The 25,870-nt window shown below is 42.2% G+C and overlaps 1 protein-coding gene across 1 annotated transcript; it reads left to right on the top strand.

Moving 5' to 3' along the window:
• Positions 1–1,342: 1,342 nt before the first annotated feature.
• ppp1r14c (protein phosphatase 1, regulatory (inhibitor) subunit 14C) lies at positions 1,343–25,292 on the top strand. Its single transcript, XM_084559848.1, has 4 exons — positions 1,343–1,647; positions 18,570–18,653; positions 20,248–20,280; positions 22,842–25,292. Exons 1-4 carry the CDS (start codon positions 1,414–1,416, stop codon positions 22,914–22,916), a joined length of 426 nt encoding a protein of 141 aa, XP_084415974.1. The 5' UTR covers positions 1,343–1,413; the 3' UTR covers positions 22,917–25,292.
• The last annotated feature ends 578 nt before the right edge of the window (positions 25,293–25,870 follow it).

Below are 25,870 nucleotides of genomic sequence, written 5' to 3'. Positions count from 1 at the left end.
TGGTTAGCACTGATGCCTCACAGCGAGAAGGTCCCGGGTTCGAATCCATGGGCCGACTGGGCCTTTCTGTGTGGAGTTTGCATGTTCTCCCTGTGTCAGCGTGGGTTCTCTCCGGGTACTCCAGCTTCCTCCCAGCATCCAAAGACATGCTGGTTAGGTTAATTGGTGATTCTAAATTGGCCGTAGGTGTGAGTGTGAATGGTTGTCTGTCTGTCTGTGTTGACCCTGCGATAGACTAGACCTGTCCAGGGTGTACCCCCGCCTCTTACCCGATGACAGCTGGGATAGGCTCCAGCAGACCCCCATGACCCTTAACAGGAATAAGCAGTTACAGAAGATGAATGAATGAAAATACTCGGTCTTTTCTACAGGTTGGAAGAGGAGAAGAAACTCAGACCACAACAGGACTGAGCAGGGGTGCAGATCTGATGTCAGGAATGGGGGGGGGGAGGACACAAAAGTTTTTTGTTTTTTTTTTGCTGGTATGCAACTATTCTGTCAAACATTATTTCTTCCACCATTTCAATCATTTCTTTTTAGATGTGAATCTAAAATATGAAGAATGTGAAGTCTGAAAATACATTATTTTTATTGGGGGGACAATTCATGTTTTTATGATCCCCCCGGCATCTGCACCCATGGACTAGTGTGTCTAATGAACTCTAATGAACTGGCGTATTTGAATACGTATTAGGCTGTTTAATTGAGCGCAATGTGTTACTATATTATGGCCAACAGGTGGCGCAAAAGACCCTTCTCATGCCAGAATGAAATGTCTGGGTTTAGATGTGAACTGAATATGTTAGTGACATCACTAAGGTGTTTGTGAAGGTGTATGTCACAAAAACATATACGCCTAAAAACAATAGATGTATTGTTGAGAAATAATAGCACAAGGAGTCAGGAACCCGGGAAGCCCCTCGGCTGAAACGCTCCAGTATCTGAAGCTCTTTACTGGTGCTGGGTGCTCACATAAGCACCATTGAGGCGATTTGACTGGCACACTGCAAAAAGTGGACTTTAAAAAAAATCACACATCCGCTTTAGATGCTGCTGGCACGTTTCAGTTCGCCATCTTGAGCGACAGAAATATGGATAATTAGTAATTCACAGAGTTCCCGCATAAAATAGAGTTGAAAAACAATCATTTCTTGTCACTTCGTAGATTTTTCCCTTTTGTTTAAAGGAAAAGACAGGTTCCTTTCAATTTTAATACTGATGCTCTCTTCTTTCAGCATTGGCTCCGCCTTCTCAGCTGTCTCCGGCGCTGCGCTTTAAATAGCAGCTGTTTAAAAGCTCCCAAGCATTCGCTTGTTCGCTGTGCATCGCGCAGTTCCACTCAGCACTGCAGCCCCGCCACCTCATTCACACATTTATTTAACGAGCTTACTCAAGAAACCTTCACCTCCCGCAATGTCGGCCGCCAGCACCGAGACCAGTGCGCCTCTGCCCACCGCCGGCAGCCGCGTCTTCTTCCAAGCTGCGTCCGGAGTGGGCTGCGTGGGGTCCGGCCCCATCACCGGGGACGACCCGGTCCAGAAGAAGCAGGGCAAAGTGACGGTCAAGTACGACAGGAAAGAGCTGCGAAAAAGACTCGTCTTGGAGGAGTGGATCATTGAGCAGCTCAGCGAGTTGTATGACTGCGAGGTGAGTCAAAGCCAAACTCCAAAGTCACACACGGTCAGTTGGTGCGCACCGGTACCTTCAAACCCTTATGGAGATAGATGGACAAGGAGACACCGCTGAAAGAAAACCTGGCCTGCGTTTTTATGACACACATACACCCCCATCGGTTGGGGGTTTAGACTTTTGTGAATATTCTGTGTGATTCCTATCTTGTATTCTATATACCTCCATTTACTGGACCCGGTAGAGGAGCTGCTGGTCTAGACTGTTATCGATACTCCGACACTGTCTTTGCGATAGCACCAAAATAAAATGCATCCAAAAATCCAGTGGACCCTGACACCCTACTCTAAGCAGCGTGTTTCTCTGCTGTATGTTTATTGATGTCTCTTTGTCCTCCACGACACCGATACCTGCTGTTTTATGACTTTAGAGGTGAATAGCCGGGGAGAGAAGGGACACTAAACGATGTGGGTTAATGATATGGCTTTTTGCTGAACTGCTGGGTACTCTGACTTTGGCACGATCTGTTGTCTCCTATTTATGCATCCCTGTCTGTTGAGGGGAAGATGTTTGGCTGTGCGGATCCACGAGGCCGAGAGAGAGAAGGAGGGAGTGCGAGAGATTGCGCTTTTTACGCACCATTCGCTTTGGCGTTTCTCGGAGCCAGCGAAGACTGGGATGCCCGTTGTCTGATTTCTTATATCTTGAAGCTGCATTTATAACTGACATCCATCTCGAAATCGGGTATATATACCCCACAGACTTCGAGAGCAAAATCTCAGTTGCTCGAGAATTTGTGCCAGTTTTTCTCCGTGGCAGCGCAGAGACACACCATAAGCTGGAATTGATTCCAGTGGCGTTTCTGTGTCAGATTTTTGACCTTCTAAACCCTTTTCACCTTTTGAGGGAGGATCAGTCGCCAGACGATATTGACAGCCGAATTATTTTGCGCTCTCACGTCCACAAGTCGCATTCTTTAACATTTACAGAGGGAAGGGGGCGCCACGGGGTTGTGTGCGTGGAGAGGTGCAGAAAGATAGCAATTCTATAGGTACATTGTAAGGAATGTGTGTGTGGGTATGTGGGGGGAGGGGGTAGAAGAGGAAAGAAGGGCAGTGGGTTAAGGATGTGCTGATGCTGTGACTCTCCTCATCATCCAATCACCTCCCCTGACTCTGACCCCCTTCCTTTCAGCGGAGTGTCTGCACATGCATATGCACGCATGGCACCATAGCCATGCAGTAGGCCTGCGTCTGTCACCTTAGACTCAGCAAACATGAGTTGAAGCAGGTGCTGCATGCATGCATTCACACGTGCCTGCTCACATGAACCAGAAAACAGTTTGCGTATGGTTCTGCAATGTGGGTATTCCTTTATGCAGCATCTCTGACTATTAGTGTGCACACTGTGTGCGCATGTGCAGAAAGGAAACACCTGCACAAATCACAGCAGAATGCCGAATGTCAACATGAAAGCATGACTGCCCATCACAGTAGTTTGTCTTTCTGCTGACAGAGCATTGAAATGCAAATATTTCTTCCCCCATACTGAAGGCAAATACACTACCTGCATGTGTGCAGAGGCATTATGAAGTCTTGCAGCTCCAAACCACTGGGATGCACCAAAAGCAAATCCTCTTGTAGACACCTATCAACAGAAACAATGGTGTTATTCACGGCTGTCAACCTGTTTGCAAGCTCTATCCTCTTTTTTTAAATAGTCGTGCTGAAAAGATCTGCAGCCTGTCTGAGAATGGACTGGTTTACATTTCAAAGCCGACTGAGCTCTTGGCTACGTGTCAGTCTGTCATCAGCAGGTGTGCTTGATCTACGAGCCGTATGATGGTTCCCCCACACGCATACTGAAAGGTCTGATATTCGGGGGAAGGGCCGGAGTGCACCTGCCCGGAGTTCACTTTTGACAGTTTGTACAATATTTCCATTCCAGTGGAGGTTGCCCTATGAGGTTTTGGATATTTACCTGTGATTTGTTTAATGCAAATGGCTGTTTAGATGAATGGAGGAACATATGGTGCACATCACAAGATGCAAGCTCTGCTGTGATTTGTCACTCGTACAGAAGCATTACTGTTGAATAAAACATTCTTGCATGCAGACTTCTGTTTAATGATGGGGTATCTGCCTTCCAGATGTTTGTGTAGTGTTCCCAGCAGCATGACAATTCCTTATATTAATGTCTTTCACACAGCAAATGGGATAATATCACATGATTATCCCCTGGCTCAGACTGATATCATACTGGATGCTGGAGTAAGCACGGCGTTGTTGATTTGAAACCAGTATATCATTATTTTGACACATTGTCGCCACGGTGCATTGTTAAAGCGCCTTTCAACTGTGCATCTGCCTGTTCACCCATGAATAGATACAGGGTGGCAGTGTTTGAGAAGGTGGATCTTACTGCTTTACAGATGCTGTTTGCTCACATAGCTGTAAACAGGAAGTCACACACTGCCTTTGTGTCCGTTAATACCTCCACGCTGTGACCTAATTTAAACAGAGGTGTGTACTGTTTGTATGGATGTGATAGAGGGAGGGAGAGGCTGCTGGTTTGACCATCTTGCTGGTCTAGCTTAAAGGTCAGCCTCTGTATCAGTTTCATAAGACAACCTGATACCAGGGTAGGGAGCCTGTGTGAGTGTTTGTGTTGGGTGGATGTGTGCTGATGCTCTAAAGTAATGGAGAGGGGAAAGAGTTAACTCTTACTAATTTACCTTTGTCCACAATTTGTCACCAGGAAGGTAATTTAGACACAACAAACCGAACAGGTCCAAAGGAGGCAGTGTGATTCAAACAAAACTGCTTTACTCACATGGTGAGATCATCACTTCTAACAGAATTTACAAAAAAAATGTGCAGGTTAGATGAGAAGACTGAAGCTACCAGCTGGTTAGCTTAGCTTGGCTTAACATGAGAAAAGCTAGCCTGGCTTACAAGGCCAGTAACAAAGTAACAAAACCCACCTACTGACACTTGTAGTAATCAGAATATTAGTTGAATCTATGTAAATGAAGGATTTTGAGTTTATAGAAATTATCCTTTATTGATTGAACAGCGGGGAAGTAAGTTCTCTGCATTCATTCCTGATCACAAAGAATAGCGAGCACACTCAAAGCAGTGGGGGAGCAATGTGCAGCACCCGGGAATATATGGCAGGGTTAGGTGCAGTCCAGGGATTCATATCCAGTGCCCAAACAGTCCAAAGCCAGCTTCTCTAACCACTTAAGGGACGTTACACGTTGCAATGATGGTAAATTGTTGGTTTAATAAAGAAGAAATATACAATACATAACATTTAAATGGATTTAGAGTTGATTGGTGGCAAATTGTGTTGCCAAGATAGCGGTTTCCTCTTGTTTCCAGACTATATGCAAAACCAGCTGCTGGCTTTGACCTCATATTTATGGGACAGAGTGGTGTCCATTTTATTCACTCATTTGGATGAAAATGCCACAATATTCCCTTAACCTCAAAACAAATGATGTATTAAACTACAGACTAGACCAAACAAATCATCTATTTTATTAAGGTATTACTTTCTTCTTTTCTTTTCTCTATCACTCTCGCACTCTCTCTCTCTTTCGGGGCGATAGGACAACAGAAGGTGAGTTTTGTCAGAGATGGATTCCCCTCTGCTCTCCTGGGACATGATGTTGCCTCTGTTCATTTTTGCTGTTCAAAGGACAGAGAAGAGAGGAGAAAATGCAGGGAAAACAGCGGGGAGGGGTGACTTAAAGTAAGAGAGAGAGAAAGGCTAAGTGCTCCCACTACAGCTCTTAACACATTCAAGGCCTTGACTACAGTATATTATTCTGTCCTTGCTGTTTTTTTGCCATGTTTTTGTCCGTTACAGAAGCTGCTGCGGGTTTTTACACTCCGTACTTGACCTGATATTTTTGGATCCAACAGTTAAAAGCGATAGGAAGCAACATTTTGCCTGTCAAGGTCTTAATGACAATACTGAGATGCAAGACCGTTCACACTGCTGCAGCATATTTCTCATCACTTCTATAAATGAAAACCCACTAACACGCTGTCGGAGTGGATTGTGTTGGAGTGCAGATTAATGCTGAGGTCAAGTGTAGGTGATTAAAAGGCAGAATGTGGCAGTGTGGCGATGAGTCTCCGTCTGAAAGCACCTCAAGGAAATCAATGAAGGCTGTTGAGGTCTTTACTTAGTGTGTCTGAGAAAGAATGAGAGAGAGACTGGTAGGGAGGTAAATCTGTTGTACGCTAGGCTTGCTCACTCTACTCAGTTTCATGTGTTGTTGGGGGGGGGGCATGCTGCAGAATAAGGGGAGAGAGACGCCATAGCGCCCTACATTTCTGTGGTTATGCTCAAACAGAGCCCCACTCAGTGGAGCTTATTCATGTACACAAGCGCAGACACTGTTGGAGTACAGCGTTCTGTCCTCAGGCTCTTTGTGTGTATTGTGTTTATGTCTGTGTCCACGGGTGCATATGAGGCTGTAAGGCTTTTTTTGGTCCGATGATATTCCGCTGCTCTTTGGCGGATGGCATGGTGATGGGTCGTCACACAAACACAAACCAAATGGAGCAAAGGGAGCTTGGAGATGAAGCATCTTCTTGTGCACAATGCTAACGCTCCTGTCTGCTGATTCTTTTCTCTCTGAGTAATCATCACTGCAATAAGGGGGTTTAGTTTCCACACTTTTTTATTTAAGAGGGTTTTATGGCAGTATTTTTTCCCCCCATAGCCTAAACTCTGTCTCTGTCTAAATGGACTCTAGTACCAGAATAATAGCCCATTCAGAACCTTTGATAATCTATTCAGTGGGGAAAAATAGGCACCTAAAACCCATGTAAACATAAATCAGATTGTTTCTCTCTGGTTGGAATGAGCACATTCTTTCTGCGCATGTTTGGACCGCATGTGGTGAATCTGTGGATTTTCCAGGAGGGACAGAAACATGGCAGGAGGAAAACGGCAAGTTGTTTAAACAAGTGAACAAAGCTGGTATTGAATTGGGCAATGGCTCTGAAAACCCGGGTCTGTCTTGATCATGTACTTCTACTGAATGAATTCAATGTCGTCAATGAAGTTGGGGAAATAAAACTAACTCTGTTTCCAGCAGATTTGAGCGGGCTTAGCACAGATCAAGAACATTATATTCTGATTGATATTTTGGGGCATCTAAACGCATGAGATCGTCATTGGATCATTTCATTTAGCATCCATATAAAAATTTGTAGAAAATGGGTCCATGCAAATGCAGCCATTGTGTCATAGGTGGAAATCAGCATCTTTATCTCTCTGTCTGGATCATTATCCCCTCCTCCCTCTGCTTCTCCTGTGACCTTGTCAATAACATTCCCTCTTGGTTACCTTTCATGTTTTCCTTGCTCGGAAGCAAGATACAACCACATATCATTTGAGCCTCGTATGGTAGCTGAGGAGGAGTAAAGAGTGCAATTCAAGCCAAGTCATTAGGTAAACGTTCAATAGGTTTAGGAATAGCACACCAGGGTAAACACCAATATTGACATGCAAAGGCAGAAGCATTAGGTTACCATTAAAGTTACTGGATACACTGCATGTAGATATAACTCCGAGCAGACTGGAGATTAAAGTCATAATGAATCTGTGGATCTATATTTTCCCTTTTAATGTCTCACTTCAATGGGGATGCATCATGACAGCTGATGGATGTGCCTGACCTCACTGATCAATTGAACACATCTCACTCTGACGGGTGACAGGAAGCTTGATCACCTCATTATTTTGAAAAGGTTGTCTCTTTTGTCGCTTTACAAACACAGACTCAGGACCATCATTAATTCAATTATTAAAGCCAGACTGACAGATCCAGCCACTGGGAGATTTAGCCAGTCAATTGGGATGTTTGCTTTAATGAATGACCCCGATGTGGATCCGGCGGGGAAGGTCATAGTTGTGTCTGTTATCAGCGCTTGGAACGCCGCAGACGTTTATTCGTCTGCCACTTAGATTGCGTGGACAAAAATAGGGCCTCTCTGGTGTCCGAGCACGCGTTGACACATTTCACATAGCACCTGTAGACACATGCATGTGCTGCTAAACAAATCAGAGGTGTTGACAACAAGGCCTTTTAGCAAACAGACATCCACCAGCTGTTGAAACAGTTCGAAACACACTGGCAGCGGAAAGGTGTCCAATGTCTCTTTCAAAAGCGAAAACGGAGGACAAAGGTTGTGTGTGTGTTTACTGCCCTTTTTCGCATCTCTCTTTACATTTTTCATCCTGCTGTCATTTTCTACACTTATCTTCCTCTCTCTTGTGTCAATTTCTGACTCACTGGGACAACCGCCCACCTGCTTTTTATCTGCCTCCACGTCTCCTCCTCTCTGTGATTTTCGCTCCTGCATTCATCCTGCTGGCCCCCTCGTGGCTTTCACATAGATGCCGGTTAGGCGTTTTAATGGTGGATTCCATTTGAACTGGATCCGAGTAGGAAACTTTCATGGAGTAAGATGGGTAAAGGTCTCACTTACCTCAACCTCAAAATCCAAGATGGCTGCTTCCTGCATCAACAGCAGCGAAAGTTGTTTCTGTTAGAACACACACCGCTATCCAACTTTCAACTGCCATGGTGTTTTTATATGCAAAATACAGCAAATTCTATTGTTATCATGTGCTGTACTCCAGTGTGTTAAGAAGGAGAAAACGAAACAACGGCTTCCCTGACGGCAGCCATCTTGGTTTTCCGACCGTAATGCGATCAACTCGGGCGTGATTTGATCCTCAGCTCAGACTTCCAACTACTGAGGTGAAAACAACCACACTGCCAATGTGATAACTTCACCAAGAATGATGCATGGTCCTGCCAAGCACAGCTGGAATATATCATTATCTCTAAAAATGGTTCAAAAGCCAATCAATTTTATCTCAATCCCCTACCCCGTCCTTAGCCCGAGCCTTCACAAGACAAGCGGTTACAGAAGATGAATGAATGAATGAATGAATGAGTTGCCATGACACGCAAAATGTGTGTTCACAACGTTATGGTATCACATACATCACCTTTCTGTTCCCTGTCCTCTCTTTCGTTTGTGGTGTCTCTATTGGACCTGTGTTGTGTTTACTGTCTTACTATAATACAGTCAAGGACTGTGCAGTACAGTTTTAAATGTTTCTACTAACTCTGGCATGTCATGTCTTGCCTGCTGCATAGAAGAGAAAATAAAAATAGAGGAGGTAAAAAACAAAAAGATCCAGAAAGAACAAAACAATGCTGGTTATTAAAGTGAATAATAGGTTTTACCAGTATATAGACCTTGAGTCCCAAAACATAGTGGTACAAAAACAGCATTAAAGTGACAAGCACAACTGGCAATCATAGTCTAGTAGTGACATGCTTTCCATTTTAATAATTTAGACTTTTTTCTAACCCAGACAAGATTTGTTTTATGTGGAGAGTCGGCTGAAAATTGATTAAAGGTTGATGGAAAAGGGAGAGAAGCAGCTGCGACTGGCATCCCTGAAGCCTCTGAGAGGGTGAAAGGAAGAGATGTTGACTTTTCCCACTCACACACTGATTTTCTTGTCTTCCTTTGACATCTCCTCCCATCCCAAGATGATCCAGTTAATCACTGGTTTCATTGTCAGCTGGGCCAAAACAATTTATAAACTGGCTGTGTACAAACTCTGACTCACTCTCTGTGGTCGGTGCTGCCTGTGAGAAGACTTCACAAAACGCTGTCATCATTTGCACTTCTCAGAGAGGAAAACCAAGAGGGAAGGAGATGAGGGAAAGACGAGAGAAGGAAGACTATTGTTTAGTGTGTTGTCTACTTAAACTTCCACCTTTACATGAATGGAATGACTGCACATTTGAAAGCAACGGATGCAATCACTCACATCAATCACACGAGTAAACAAGAGTCTACTCTTGATGCTGCTACATCTCTGATTATAATGTTTGTCTCCTTCAGTAAAACTTTTCTAATTGCCTCTGGATTTACATAAATCCATTAACATCTTCTGAGGCTGCTTCTGAACCCCCGTGCTATTGATGTTTTCAGTCCAGTTTAGCTGAAAGCGCTGCTTTGCACAGAGTGCAAAGGTCCAGATGGGCCTGAGCTGTCAATACATGAGCCACAGAGAGCAACTGTCTGCCTCGTAAATACTGTAAAATAAATCATTTTTTACAGTAATCAGGATTTTAACGAAAGGAGGGATGAACTTATTTGAGCAGTTGAAGTATTTTGATTTTGTATAGCAAAAGCGTAACAAAGCATGTTAGTAGCTCTGCTGTTCTAGCTGCTGATGTAACCTATACGCACCTAGCCTAAGCCGATGCAAGCCATTTATACTTGTGCACTCGTCAGTCTCGCTCTGTAACAACGCCACCCAAATGCTAGTCAGCGCTGTATCTTTTTTGCCAGTCAGATTCATTTTTGTTTGCTTCACTTTCAACAACGGCGACCGAAAGTTTCTGAAAATTGCGGAGATGGAGAAGCAGCTGGAAATACTAAAACAGAAATACACTACTACCAAGCGGACCAATCACAGCTCTTGCGGTGTGTGTCGCTGCGGCAAGTAGTTACATTTCTGGGGAGGAGCACGTCAAATATGGCGCTAGGGTCTACGTATGCTCTGCGCTGTCTGCATAGCTACCGCGTTTAATTGACGCAGAAGCACAAACCGTCTATAAGAAGGAATTCTTCAAGGTAGCAGAACCCAAGACCCTCGTCTGTACAGAGATTTGAAATGTCAGTCAAACTGCATTTTAGGTCTGGGAGACTCTTCATGGTGGCATTTCTCTGCTGTTTGCAGATGATCTTGTGTTTTAGCTATGATGGGTATAATATTCTGGAGCCATATTTTTCTGCTTAATGAAATGTGATCCGCATGAGAACGGGGATATAAATATCTGGAGGTCTAGAGGTAGAGAAGACGTCGTAAACATGGTTTAGTCCAGTTTGGCTGTGCGTTTATTGTACGTCTGCAGATTTTGGGTCAAAGACTAGATTAACAGAGTGAAGGAGAGGATCAGTAACGGTGTCCTTTTGTGTTGAATGCACTAGCGAACCACTGCAGTAGTCGCTCTCCAAACAATGAGGCAACCACATCATTGCTGTAGGCAAATATGGATATCCATATATTACAGTGCTGTAATTACATGCATGGACAACCGAAAAGCAAATCAGAATGATATAGCACAATGCAGCCTGTAGAAAATGGAAAACGTGACACTTAAACCAATCACAACTCCATATGGTGGGACTGCCTATGTATCTTAAAAGGTAGAATATGTAAAAAGTTTGGCATCAAAATGTCTAAAAAAAATGACTTGTGTATTTATCCCAAATGTTTCCAACGATGCTCAGCAGTCTGTTTTTTGGATCAGTGAAACAATGCGTTTCATTTTGGTCCTCACTCATTGTTGTCCCCCCTGGTTATAATTAGAATAATAAAAGTGATGTGTACAGCTATAGAGGACTGCCATATTTAAAAATGACTGAAGGATATACATAAATTATTCAATAAATGAATTTAATATTAAGAATAAATGTAGGCATTAATTAATCACGTATCTTAATTAAGATGTTGTGGCAGTTTCACTAGAATAAGATTACACAGCCTAAATATATGTGACTAAAACGAATGTCAATAACACATCAACTCGCTGGGTGCCATTGCCAGTTCTGGTGAAGACAACAATTCCCATGATCCCCTGCTGTGCCGCAAAATGATCACACAGTATCGTGCAGATACAGTGACAATAATAGGCTAAACTGCAGAGACTTTGATGCAGAGACTGATTGAGACTCTATTAGAGGTATACTGACTATAAAATATTGGAGGAGACCTCAACTGTTGTGGACAAGGAAGTGCCACAGTGAGGGGATGAATGATCAAGACATTAACACCGCAATGAGCGAAAAACAGTCTGCATAATCACTGTTATTTTTACCCGAGCATTTACCCTGAGGATTAATTCCTGCCTCCAAGCCTCTTTTTCTACCAGTTCTCTGATATACGGTGTCCTCTGGAGTACAGCTGAATCAGCGTGGGAAAGAGATTTTGCTGCAGCAGCTAACTTTACCCAGGGAAGTCACATCCTCAGTGCTGTATGGTTTCAGCACACTGCACTGCTGGAGGGCAACAGGGAGGTGGATGGTTGAGGGAAAAAGGAAGGCAGGACGGATGGAGAAGACAGAGCCCTTTATTTGTCACTGTTCCAGGTATTTTTTGGTTTTCCCATAAAGATATGTTCTTTCAGTTTTTTCGCCTCGATCCTCCCAGCTCCTTTTCCTGTCCCATCTTCGCTCTATGCATGTTGCTTCACTTCATCTCAGAAGATGATTTCATCCCACCTTGGGCCCTTGATGTGACACAGCATGGCAGCGTGGAGAGAGGAAGAAAGCTGAGCTGTGAGGCTTTACAGTGTTGCACAATCCTCCTCTTCCTTCCCTTCTGCATCATCATCACAGTGACCCACTTATCTATGCGCTCCTCATCTCCCTGAATCTTATTTTCTCCTCTTACGTATTCTAATTACTGCTCTCATACAGAGCTCTCTTCATTTATTTTCCTTGCCTTTTGCATTCCTTACTTCCATGGTACCAATCCAACATAGCCTGCAGGTACACCCCTCATTATTTCCTTTTTTGTGAAGGTAGTTTGTAAGTATTAAACCTAAAATGTCTTCACTTATCATTTTTCTCTGTTATGCTTGACTCTTTAATAACATTCCCTTATTTACAATGGCATCGCATTTCACTGTCTTCTGAAATTCTCCTTACTTCCCATTAAACCAAATGTCTAGGCTAATTACCTGTCTCTGTTTCTTTCTTTCGTTCTTCACTTTCATATAGTAATTAAGGTAATTACTGTATTACTGGATGAGTAGGCGTTATTATCTTATTTACCAGCTAACTTCTCTTTGAAACCAGATCAGACTCTGTGTATGTGCTCAAAATGATCTAACTTATGTGGGGGATCAGAACAGTTTTGTGTGTATTACTGAGACTTAAAGGGCTTTTCAACCAACCAAGAATGGTTCTTATACGTGCACCAGCTCTGTTCGGGAGGTCCGTTGTAGAGTAACAACCTGACAACAGCATTTTGACAGCTGCTTCAGGCTCCAGACCAGCAGGTGACTAAACTTTGGCACTGGTCAAGTCTTAAATTAGTTCTGAATGCAATTTGCTTTTCCAAGTAGATCCTTTGAGGTGATGAATAGTCTTTGGACGACCAGGCAACACAGATCCCTAAACAAACCTAATTTTGGTTGAAATGCCAATTTGCTCTTTGTATCATCTGAATGATGTCTTTTCCAGTTTCCTGAAATAAATAAAACAAACACGCTGAACTTGTACATAGACACAATGACAACTGATACCCAGTGATGTCAACTAATTGCTAACCTTCCGTTTCCATCATCTGCAAGCTGAAAGCTGACACGACAAAACCTGTCTGCAGCTTGTAAGCAAGTTGTAGTGATGTAACGGAGCTAAAAGTAAGTCTTCAAACCTCTCGCTTTAAAAATAGCAAGACCAGCCTTTTACAGCAGAGCGACAAGTTCAAGACCTGCAAGGCGAGTTTTTATGTGACCAAAGGAGGTAGCTGATCTTGGTCTACCACTGCCAAGCTCAGCTTCAAAGCATGTTTACTGCCAGCTGAGCTAATTATTACAGTCTTTGCAGCCTATATTGTCTAAGAGTTGAACTGCATTTGTAGTACAATGGCATTGAGCTGTTTCCCGTCTGATTATGGGATACCACTCCATACCATGAACACACACAGAAGAATTAGGGAAACTTTCCATGATAATAGGACTGTAACGGAGAAATTGTTTGTTTAGTTATCTACATGGTGTGTCTTTGAATGAGACTGGAAGGCTTCTTAAATCAAATTTGCTCTGTCAAAGCTAAATTTATTACGTTTTACCCTAGTTTTCCTTTGTTGCATAGCTTGCTAATTGTAGAAATCCGTCACATGTCTCCCTTTTCTGAAGTAAAACAACATTTCATTGAGATGTAGTTTCAAGATAATTATGTTTACAGTTGCAAAACCAATCCTATAATTATCTCTCTGGCACATTTTAGCCACTGCTCAACACAACTGGTACTTCTTGTTCATATAAGTAGCCTGAACAGGAACGATCATGAATCACTTGGCCGAGTGAAGTAGGTCCCTGTCACAAGGATTTTGACTCTTTGTTCAGGGAGAGTGTTTGAATAGAGTCTGAATAGTGTTTTTGCTGAGTCATAGGGTCGGGCCGCTAACATTAGCCTTGATTCACCTCGCTGCAGATGAACCAGACCGAAAGCGCTGCCGGCTGCTTAGCCGTCGATGAATACAAGTCTGACAAACATGCACACAACACCATCTCTACACAGACAGTTTCGCTCTCTGTTTCCATCTTTGGCTTGCTGGCTCTCACACACCGTCTTGACAGAGTTGCCTTCATTGCAACAAACACTTTGCTCCTTGTTATCTCTTTTGCACACACTATCCTCTTCACATGAGACACACACTAGCTCCCTTTTCCCTCTCTTCATCATTATATTTCTCTTCTGCATATGCAAACGCAGAAATTAGCTCATCTGCAACAAATGCATTTTTGTGTGCGGCTCCCTGTCACTCTTTATTTTTATCACAGCCTGTCATCGTGTCACCCTTCACGACCAGTGAGATGGAAAATTATTTTCCCGGGAGTAGTGGGTGTGACCTCAACTATTTTAAGGCTCTCAATCATGAGCAGGACAACAGCATCCTCAGGGTTTATCTGCATGATATGTACACGTGTGCCTTTCCGTACTTGTCATTGCATGCAGTCTATTTAACGCGCTTAGGTTCTTTCTCACAAGCTCTACAGAGAGACACGGGCCTGTGGTGAGCGTTTTTCTGCAGAAGATTGATGGTAGCAAAAGATGGTATGGTGTGTGCATGTGTGCGTGTGTGTGAGTGAGGATTTGCACGTCGTTGGCGATTGCCTGCAGTCATGCTTCACACGCGGGTCACGGTGGTAGTCATCACCAATCACAGTGACAGAGGGTGATGGACTGCCTGCTGACAAGTGGATAAGTCAGGGACGGACACACACATAGATAGATAGATAGATAGATAGAAAGAATCCCTTAAGATGTAGGTCATTGCGTTAATTTTACTCTCCTGACAGGCTGCTACTTCCGTTGCTCATTTTAATTCAGTTCTATTATTAGGTTAAACCATGAGACCACTGCTCAAATAGGAAACCTCACACTCTTTATAATCTCCTCTTTTTTAGCATTCTTGACCAAGGCCATGATCTCTGTGCTCTGCTCACATTTCAGAATTTGCAGGTAGCTGCTGTCAGGTGTAAACTATTTGACCTTTGAGGGAGTAGGAGTCGTATTTAACGATTTGTACTTGAAATTCCGGTTTGGATCTTTAACGGCTTTTATATGTCGCAAGGGCATGAAACTGGCGGAACATCATCCGTGCCCTACATTGGGAATATTGTTGTTTGAACATTTGGAATTTTTCTAATAAGCTGCAAATTATGGGGTATTTTCTGATCCTTTATGCTGATAGTTATCATAGACAGAAATGTGTTTTTTCTTCAATTGTCTTTCTTTATGATATTAATTAGTGATACATGGTAGATGATCTATTATAGGGTTTACATTAAAAATACATATCAAAATTGAGGGCTTTATTTCCTTTCATAAAGAACATGTGTGCCAACTCGCTGTCGGCCCCAGTCTTTGCGGTGTGTTCAAGTGCTACTGTTCGCAAAGTGAGGTAATGTCATAGTTGGCCTTCATTGCTGGAAGTTCTTTCATTTCAGTTTGGTTTGCCCATACCACAAGGCAAAAATGTACACCAGAGGGTTGTATGGATCAGAAATACTTGAGCAGAATTTGAAATAAGTCTCCCTATCCATACCACCAAGAGTCTTGGAGATCAAAAAAAGAGTTAACAGCTTTTTAACAGTGAGTCAGTGAACACTGATGTTACCTGAACCTGTTCTAAAGACTCTCAGCTGTAACTGACGCAAGAGAAAAGAAGCACAGCACGTGCTACATGCATTTTAGTCATAGAGCTGGCCTCTTTGATGAATGTTCCACACTGGGAAACTTGTGTTTTTATATGACACACAGCCTGGTCTGGGACACAGGGGCCACCATGGCTGTAGAAAAAGTAATAGGTAATTATCTGAACCACATTAAACCATTTCAGTTATTGCTACTCTGGTAAGCTAGGCTAGTTTCTCTTTTTCTCCATAATTAATATATTTAGCTGCTTTCATATTTCTGTGTTATAACAAACTGGATTACTAAGAAGCTGCAACATCAAGTGTCTTATCAAATGCAGAAAAGCTGCATATTTACGTCGTAATGATTCCACCATGGTGTATAATAAAAGCTCTGGTCTTGACTCAGTTTTGACCGATCAGCATTTACTGTCCTTTGACTTTGTGTACCACAATGTCAGCATGTTCATCATTTGATCCTTTCTCTTTAACACAACTCTACCTTTTTCACTCTTCATCCATTCACCCCTCCTCGTCTCAGTTTGAAACAGCTCATCTCTTCTCTGATGTTATTTGCATTTGCATATAACCTCGGTTTCTGCGGTCCCACCGCAAACACACACACACCTACTAATAGATGTCGGGCTTTGATATGTTCTGCCACATTCCCTCGTTTCGCCGCCTCACTATTCAGCTTCCTTAACGAGAGGAGGTTTCAGAGTGAGACCCTCTCACTGAGACTCGGAGAGATTTCAGAGAAAGAGGTTGAAGGGTACACTCCTCTGTGAAAAGCGCGAGATGCTTAAAATGCAGGTTGTGTAAATGCCTCTTAACGGCTCAGGAATAAAGATGAAGGTGGGGTAGCCTTGTGTGTATGAGTGTCAAAAGTGTGTGAGCAAAGGTGGATAAGATATGTGCAAGCCTGTGTGACAGCCACTGGATTTTTTTTAAGTTGCTTAACTAAAACATGTATATTCCTGTTGTTTCATCATTCATCTTCACAGTTAAATGATTATATGAGACATGTCAGTTGTGCTAGTAATCCATCTATAGTCATGCTGTCAAACATAAAGCTCATAATGTACCACTACTGCCTCCCAGAATGTGCAACATCTGGTATTGTAATTTCAAAGGTATAATTGGGAGCTAATTCCATTCTGTGCACATCAACCCACCCACGCACAAAAACTGAAACGCAGTGACTGAGCTTTAATGCTGAGAGGGAAATCAAAACATCCTTCCACCCTCCCTCTTCATGTGTCTGAATACCAGTGAACGCTCTGAGCTAAATCCTCCACAAGTCCTCTGAGAGGCTTAATAGCGCACACACACAACCAAGAATGAGTTACTTTAGCTTCCTGGGTATCAGGGACTAGAAATCATCCTACAGTTTTATGGTTATTTAATGTAGTAGCTAATGATGAGGAATATTACTCAGACTGCATCAGGTGAGAAGGTGTTATGGCTGTGAGTCACATTCACAGCTTATCATTGGTTTGATAGCAGGGCCTGGGGCTGGGAGTTGAGGTAAACAGTAGGGGCTTCTCTTGAGTAGAGACAATGGTTCATAGCGTCCAGTGTGAGACGAAACAAAGACCTTGTCAGTAGCACAGGACATTGTGTATAAGAATGTACAATATACTTTTTTAACACTTCTTCCATTCTTCTCACTGTAGCTAAATTAAAACTGACAATTCAAGGTTAAGCTTTCAGACACAACACTGCAAAACCTTGCATTGCTTTCTTACAACGTTCATTGGACCATAACCAAGACTAAACAATAATAACTGACAAAAAAAAAAGTCTGATTTACTATAAGTTTGTCATCGACCAGTTGTTTGCATTGGTTCTTTGCCATTTTGGCCAGTATACACTGTGTATATTTGCTGGAAATGGTTAAACAGTTGGGAAAGGGCTGACAAAACCCCATGTTGATGTGACCACAACAATGAGCAAAAAGCAAGTGAAAGCTGAAACAGCTGAAGTATTGTTTGTTCTGTCTGACTTTTAAAACGTCAGTGAGTTTGCTTAACTGAACTGTGACTATTAAAACTTGACTGCACATTTGGCCGATGACAGAAGATTACTGGGGATTGAGATGCTTGATCCCATCGCCTATTTTTGATGATACTACAAATCTGCAAAGTACATTCAGTATCAATTGTGGTTTGTTAATGTCGGGGAAAGGTAATAAAGGTTACAGTCAATAAAAAGCAAAACCTGCTACACTACATGCTTAGTATGTCCACACCCTTCCTCGCTGCGTCACTAAATACTGTACAGGACACCGGCTTCTTCATCAGAGCTGAATGTTTCCACTCGACTTAAATTACAGAAAATAGTCCAATACGGATATACTGTATCAGGGTGGGACAGCAGCAGTGGCTGCGTTTGGCTGTTGGTATGAAGTCCACCACTTGAGTAAAACAGCTGCACTTTTACACGGTTACTATGTCTTTAATTCCCTGAGGGGAGATTTTGGAAGATGCATCATGCGGTAGCTGGAAGGGAAAATGTTGGCCCTCCCTGCTTGTTTCATCTGCACAAGCCCTGTGGTGAAATAAAATGAACTAATGGAACACAGAATCTTTGAAGTGGCGTTGAGCTGAATGCAGCCTCTGACCACAAAGCCACTAAACGGCCCGGCCCAGACACAATGACATTTCCATATGATTCCTGCTCCTAATAGGCAAATGCAGAGTATGTTCAGCCTGTTTGGAGCTTGGAGAGCTGACGCTCAGACAGTGTTTTGAATACAGACTTGGCAAAAGACGAAATAGAGGAGATCTGAAAGAGTGAAACAAAGGGCAATAATAATAACTAAACAGTGAACACCAAAACTAACATCCTGGTTTTCGTTCTAATTTCCTATTTAGCTCCCCTCATCTTGTTAGTCCCTGTCTTCCTGATGCTTATTTGCTCCTCACTAACCACTAGTGTCTTTGTGTTGCAGGAGGAGGAGATGCCAGAGGTAGAGATAGACATCGATGACCTGCTGGAGGTCACCAGCGATGATGAGAGAGCCAGCAAACTGCAGGTATGTTCTTGTGATTGTCTGTGTCTGTCTTCAGTAAACACCTCGTATGAGGCATTCACGTGGATGTTACTTAGACATGTAGCACCCACTTAGACCAGACCAGGCACCCCCATCCCATAGCAATGACACTCCTTGATGGCAGCAGCCATCCCCAGCAGGATGCAGCCTGACACAGACACACACACAAAAACACTTTAGGAACAACTAAAAAAACATGAAGAACAGCACAAGGTGTTGACCTGGCCTCCAAATTCACTAGATCCCAAACTGATCAAGTATCTGTGGGATGATCCGCAGAGGCCCCTCCCCTCAACCCATAGGACCCAAAGGCCCCCATTAACAACATTCTGTTGCCAGACACCACAGGACACCCTCAGAAGGCCCATGTCCATTCTCTGATGAGTCACAACTGTTTTGGAGGCAGGCAGGTGGTCATAATGTTATTCCTGATTAGTGTAGTTCTAATGTTCTGCTACCAGCCCTGACTTAGTGCTCGATCATATCTTCCATTTAGCTGTATCTGCTTTCTCTTTCCGTATTTGCTCTAAACAGCTGTGTACAGATGAATAGTTACGTTAGCTGGCTAGAGACACACACACATATTGTGTGTGTCTCTGCATGTTTGTGTGACATCTCAGCCTCAGATTGATCTCAAGGCTCATCTTTTGATTTTTAGCTTTTCGTTCTGTCTCAGCACACATTAAGAGCTAGATGGCATGTTTTCTAGACAGGACAATAATCTCACCTTGTAGTCAAACTTAACATGTGACTGGTTTGCATGGCAGCTCACACTGACCTTTCTGCCATTTATTTTAGATGATGGATTCGCCCTTCAGTGATGTGTTTACATGCACATCATGAGTGTCCTGTTATAAGGCTTATCCTGATTTTTAGCACATTTTGTAAATAGTGTTTAAGTGGAGCACAGGGAGATCGGGTTATTCACATACCTATAAATATGATAAATACAAGTATCCCAGTTACTATGTAATTTGTGCTGTTTGCACATGCGCATGAGATATTTCCAACACAAACTGACAATGGATGAATGAAACATACTGAGAATATTGCTGTGTATGTGTCAACATTAGCAAAGCAACTTTCCTGGATTTGATGTTTCATCCTGGGGATGTTCAGCATCTATTGCACAAGTTGAAGTCAACACCACCGCGTTCTGGAGTGACCAAGCATCTTTGGTGTTTTCTACCCTGACCTGTCTTGCTCCTCTGTACATGTTAGGAATCAGTCGTTTAACCAGAATAGATCAGCATTTACATGTAGATACTTTTCCCCACCTAGATAGCCAAGTATATTTAATGTTTTCATTAAATAAGACAAAACTCAGGTATGTCACTTGGAAAAGAGTTCCCTAGCTATCGCTAGTAAGCAGGAGAATGATCAAGTTTCCTGGCGGTTCCTAACAGTGGTGCATTTAAAGACTAGTCTAATTGTATGTTGTCTGTTGTCGACATATTGTAGGTGTCCATAAACTAAAGCTTTACACCAACCACCAACAAAATAGACCAAAAAATTTTAAGGTTTGAAGTATATGTCTAATCCTCTGTCTCTTGTTTCCTCTGTGCTCTTTACACAGGAATCCTTAATAGACTGCTACAAACCAACAGAGGTGAGTTTATTCATATACACATACAATCAAATGCTCAATATCAATGAACTAGCGACTTGTGTGTAGATAGACATCATTGATGGCTACGTGCCCTGTTTGATTTACAGTGTATAGCGCAATGACACAGAAGTCATTTTCTGATTCTTCCGTCAACCTGACCTGAATAGTGCAAGGGCTAAAAGGACAACAAGCTACACACAATGCACGCACAAACAATGCTGGTAGCGAAATAGAAATGTACACACACGACTAACTTCGATTTGTTATGGGTGTTCATGAGTGTGTGTGCAGGGAGGGTGGGGTTAAGCTATCTTTGTGATGAAAGGTGTTACCAACCAATCACATTACCTCTACATACGGTGATCTCACCCAGCCTGGACTCCCCATCTCTTTGTGTGGTTGTGTGTGAGTCATTAGGTCAAGGACTACAAGGTCACTGGTAGCCAAAGCAGAGTCCAGCCAGGTTGACATCCGCTAGAATGTGTCACACCTCACAGACAGATTGTAATCCCTTATGGAACAGCACGGATGCCATTTTGAGCACAATCCTGCAAAGACGTCATCAGCTGGGGAGAGAGATGGTGAAAGACAGAGGAAATGAAGTGAGAAGGTGAAGTTGACAAAGGAGGGAGGGATGAAAGAAAGAATGAGAGCACTGTTAGTCAAAGTTACCCTTGGATCATAACGGGAGATGAAGTAAAATGAGGTACGGAAGAGAAGGTATTACAGCGAGATCGGAAGAGAGGGATGTAGGGGGATATGTGAAAAGACAGCTAGAGGGATGAAGACAGATATGAGTATAGTGGAGAGAGGAGGCGGGAAGGAACAAAGGGAGAGAAGAGGGGGAGGCATGTGTAATTAGGTCATGAGCAGTGTCACCCCTGGTATAATGAGGGGGTTTAAATTCCGGCATAGTCTCCACCCCAGTGGACCTTTACTGTATGTAACACCTTGCTTGCACTCAAGATGAGAAATCTCTTGTTCCTCCTTCGTTCCTGAGTCCCATAATCCAGCATTTCCTTCTTGCATTTTAAGAGGGCGATAACCACAGAGAGGAGGTTGTTGACTTAGTAATTTTCTGATCCTTTTAGGTACTAAAATGACTATATCAACATGTTTCTTTATGGTTGGTTAGTGTCTAGGGATCCTTCTCTCCTCTGCTCATACAACTGTCCAGGGCATAAAATAATGTCCAGATAACAGTCGCCAGTGTCTATTTTTTCACTTCTCCCTTTAAAGGAATATTTTGACATTTTTGTTGTTGTTTTTTTTTGTTTTTTTGTTGAGAGGAAAAAAAAAGAAAAAAAGAAACAGCGCTCGTCTTGGAGGTAAAATAATTCCGTGGCAACATGCTATTTAGTATGTGCTTCCCCTCAGGATGAACTGCATATGAAGGATAATATTTTAATATGCAAACAGTGGACACATTTGGTGTGGTATAAATACCCCACAATGCAATACAGTAGAGAAAAAGGTAGATGGATTATCAGGGTTACAAGTTTAGCACTGGCAAAGAGTCTCTAGGGGAAGTGATGTGATAGTTCCATGGAGTGCATCTAAAAAGATAGATTATTCTGTTTATGCACAGGAGACTATGTGGAACTGTAGTACCCATATTATGTATGTTGCGCATAGTATGCAATGTCAGTCACAAATTCCTGTCATCAACTAAGTATATGGCTTAAGAGTAGCTGGGTAGATTCTGCTGCACTTGCAAAGAGACAGACTTGTTGTTTAACTGTCTCCAGTCGTTATGCTAACCAAAGTTAAATAGCTGCTCTGTCGTTATAGCTTCATATTTGGTGCAGACACGGAAAGGCAGCAATGATCTTCTCATTTGGAAAGCTAATAACTATACACCGATTAACCACAATATTATGAACACTTACAGGAGAAGTAAATAACATTGACCTTCTGGTGACAATTCAATGTTCTGCTGGGAAACTTTTGGACCTGGCATTCACGTGGATGTTACTTAGACATGTATGCAGCCAGACACACACACAAAAATGGTTTAGGAACAACTAAAAAAAAACATGGCCTCCAAATTCACTAGATCCCAAACTGATCAAGTATCTGTGGGATGCCCTGGAACAAGTCTGATCCTCTGAGACTCCTCCCCTCAACCCATAGGACCCAAAGGCCCCCACTAACAACATTCTGTTGCCAGACACCACAGGACATCCTCAGGAGGCCCATGTCCATTCTCTGATGTCACAACTGTTTTAGAGGCACAAGGGAGACCTACACAATATTAGGAAGATGGTTATAATGTTATTCCTGATCGGTGTATTTCTCAATATGTCAAAGTATTCCTTTAAAAATTTAGTTTTGCCAGTTATTTATGTTCTCCACAGTTATGCAGGACCTGTCCTCTGACAAACCAATCACGCCAACAGATAAACAATGACTATTTCAGTATTCCAATGAAGACAGAAACTGAAGGAAGGTCGTAGATGTAAGGTCTCATCTGGTGTGATAACTAGCTTGAACTGCATTTGCTTGAAAGTGTGTGTGTGTGTGTGTGTGACTCTTTTTTCCCCTCTCTCTTCTCCCTGCAGGATTTTGTCCGGGAGTTGCTGGGCAGGATAAGGGGAATGAGAAAACTCAGTGCTCCCACCAAGAAGGGCCTATAATGGCTTTACTGTCAGCCATCAACCAACCATAAACTACGTCATCTCAGCTCCGCCTACTTAACCCACTCAACATGGACTGTCATCACACAGAATAATTTATCAAAGCATCAGTGAATATTCTGCAAAACATGCACCATAGAATCCATATAGCGCTAGCCATTCATTTCACAATCACATAGAATAACAAGGTGTATAATAATATTAGACTGTTGAAAGGTACATGAGAAAAACAGAGTTTAAATAGCCACAGTAAAATGTCAAGCCTAGAATGTGCCAGAACTGCACCTGTGCTTTAACATGAATACCACTTAACACCACATTTCATAGCTATTTTAAACCTTCTCAAACCAATCGCATACACCAAACAGCCATACAGACTAAAAACACCAATAATGGGAGGTGGTAAAAATGTTGCAGTAGGTGTGGAATTAGCTGTAGCACTATGTAAATGCAGTGCTTTATGATTTTTGTCATTTTTTTACTGAGGTGTTTTGCTGTCTTTTAAAAAACAAATCGTACTGTATGTCGCCATTTATTGTTCATGTGGTTGAAATGTAGTCTTCAACGGTTTTTGTTCTGGTCGACCTTCTTATCCTTACTCCATAAATGCTCGCAAATGTAAGGAAGCTCTGCAGTTTCTGTTTTGAGTTGATTTAAAAATGCAGAGCGGTAATACATCAATTCTGTCCTTTTGTGATGTGTAAACTCTGGAAACAGTGGGACTTGATACCCACTGTTCTAGTAAACTTTTCACCACAGCAAGGCATGATGGGTGTTGCAGTTCTCTGTAGGAGACTACAAAAACCTGAATGATTGGCAGCCTTTCGCTTATCATGTTATATGGTGTTGTTCATGCTCTCCCTCATCAGAATACATATCAGTTAATCATTTAGGTTTAAGCACAAAGCCCAAACATTGTAGGCGTTTCTCACCTGGTTCACTTAACTCTGCTAACATGTCTCTCTAAATAGGGGTTGATGTTGCCTTTAAGGACATTCAGGATCAGTTCACTTTTTACTCAGCACTGAACCTTAACTACTGACAACCTGAAAGGCAAATACGTCAGAACCTGAATACAACTTGAAATGTTTGACACTTCGACCTGTCAAGTCCTGTAAGGGAGGGTGTGCCAAAACTGGTAGTATAACATCCTGTCATATGTCATGGAGGCTTTAGTGTGACACAGCATACCACAGATTAATTGGTTAAGTTTGTAACACATCTTGGATCTGGCACAGACTTTTTAAAAAATGTTAAAACCTAAAAAGGTTGGAGAACATATGAACTAATAATACCAGGTTTAAGAGTTGGATTTAGTTATTTATTGTCCTTGTGCTCCAGCACACTCAAAAACCTGTAAGCTCTGGTACAATCATGACTGGGGTTGGGCCCAGTTTCATTTCTGAGCAGTCAATCGTGAATCGCGACTAGAATAGCGCAGGCCCGTACCTACAATGTGACATAAACCCTCCGCTGCCAAAGACAAAAGCAGGGCAATGTTTGATTTCAACATAACACTTGCAAAGCACCCACCTTGCATGCTAACGACGGAGACAAAACATTGTTAGAGAGTATATTATAAACTTATAATCAAGCAAAAAAAAAACAAAAAAAAAAACACTTTTTTGACTTAGCTACCATGTATGACTTTGTAGAACTTTGTGTTTTGAGACAACGTGGCCGTCACGTTGGAGAGAATCCAGGAAATTTTAAAAATGGTGCTGTTTTTGATGTTCTTCCCAGAATTTGGTCGTATAAAAGGCGTTTTCACTGTGGACTGTTGCCAGAGAAATGTGTCTGAAAGAAAGGTGTTTGTCTTTATTGATGGAGACTATATAGTCTAGAGTGGCATCCTCTTTGCATTTCTGAACTGGCCTGGATGGGTGTCACCACACTAAATGGTTTTCTTTTCTAAAAAAAAGAAAACATGTGTTTTCTGGCTCCATGAATTTGAAATTGAAGAGGAAGCCATTGTGGACCACTAGGATACGTTCAGGTACTCTATAGGAATTTCTCTCAAGAAACAGTTCAGGGGCAAGAGGCTGATATTTTATAATTTAGGGAATTTCGTGTGGAGAGTATTTTGAAAGCATCCATACTAGAAAGCTTTACGTTTGCATGTATTTTTAAAAGTAGCATGTTGAGGGGAACATTTTTCTTGGCCTAAAGATTATTATTTCACTAAACAAGACACTTTCCTTTTTTATACCTTTATTATTATTATTATTATTATTAAGACTAAAATATTCGGTTTTTCAGCTGCAGTTTTGTTTATCTGTACATCCACAATAAGCGTTCTTGTTTTTAAAATGTAATGTGGTGTGTGGTTTGTTTTTGCCGATAATAAAAATGCAGAATGACTCTGTACTGTTTAAAGAGATGTCCCTTTTGCATCATTTATTTTTAACAAGTAGGCAGTGTATTGCCTAATGGTGCCGGGTTCAGACGGGTTCGTATTCAAACTTTCTGCAAGCTAAGCATTTGCGTAATGTTTGCTGAAGTTTTCAGAAATAGTGGAGAACATGGAGTGTATGTATTTTTCAGTGGATGGTAAGTTAATGTATCGTAATGTATTGTATTGTATTGTAATTGGTATAATTTTTGTCCGTACTTTCATAATCGTACAGGAACACCAAGCTGACGTCAAAGAATTACAGGACCAAAAAAAGTAGCACTTCAACACACCACATAGGCTAAACCCGATGGCCAGCTGACACCTATGTTCTGCACGTGTGAAAGGAATTAACTCTTCATACCTGCAGGTGGTAGTAGTCTGTAGCCATTATTCACAACGTGAAAGCGGATGAGCTACTATTAGCTGGTAGGCTAGGAACCCTGGCGCAAAACATTCGCTGACAGACCCCAAACCAGGTAATTGCTGACTGATAGCTTGAAGCCTTAACATGCGATAATTTGTCTGACGAAAATGGTGATAGCCCCATCTGTTCATTATA

This window comes from Chelon labrosus, assembly GCF_963514085.1.
Source record: "Chelon labrosus genome assembly, chromosome: 14".
Classification (NCBI taxonomy): Eukaryota; Metazoa; Chordata; class Actinopteri; order Mugiliformes; family Mugilidae; genus Chelon; species Chelon labrosus.
Note: the sequence above shows the minus strand (reverse complement) of the source record. Positions and strands in the feature narration are given on the sequence as shown.

Excerpts from the sequence above, each read along its gene's own strand:
- ppp1r14c (XM_084559848.1), top strand. The coding sequence starts at position 1,414 with ATGTCGGCCGCCAGCACCGAGACCAGTGCGCCTCTGCCCACCGCCGGC. Across the intron at positions 1,648-18,569 it reads GCGAGTTGTATGACTGCGAG|GAGGAGGAGATGCCAGAGGT; the intron begins GTGAGTCAAAGC and ends TTTGTGTTGCAG. Across the intron at positions 18,654-20,247 it reads AGAGAGCCAGCAAACTGCAG|GAATCCTTAATAGACTGCTA; the intron begins GTATGTTCTTGT and ends CTCTTTACACAG.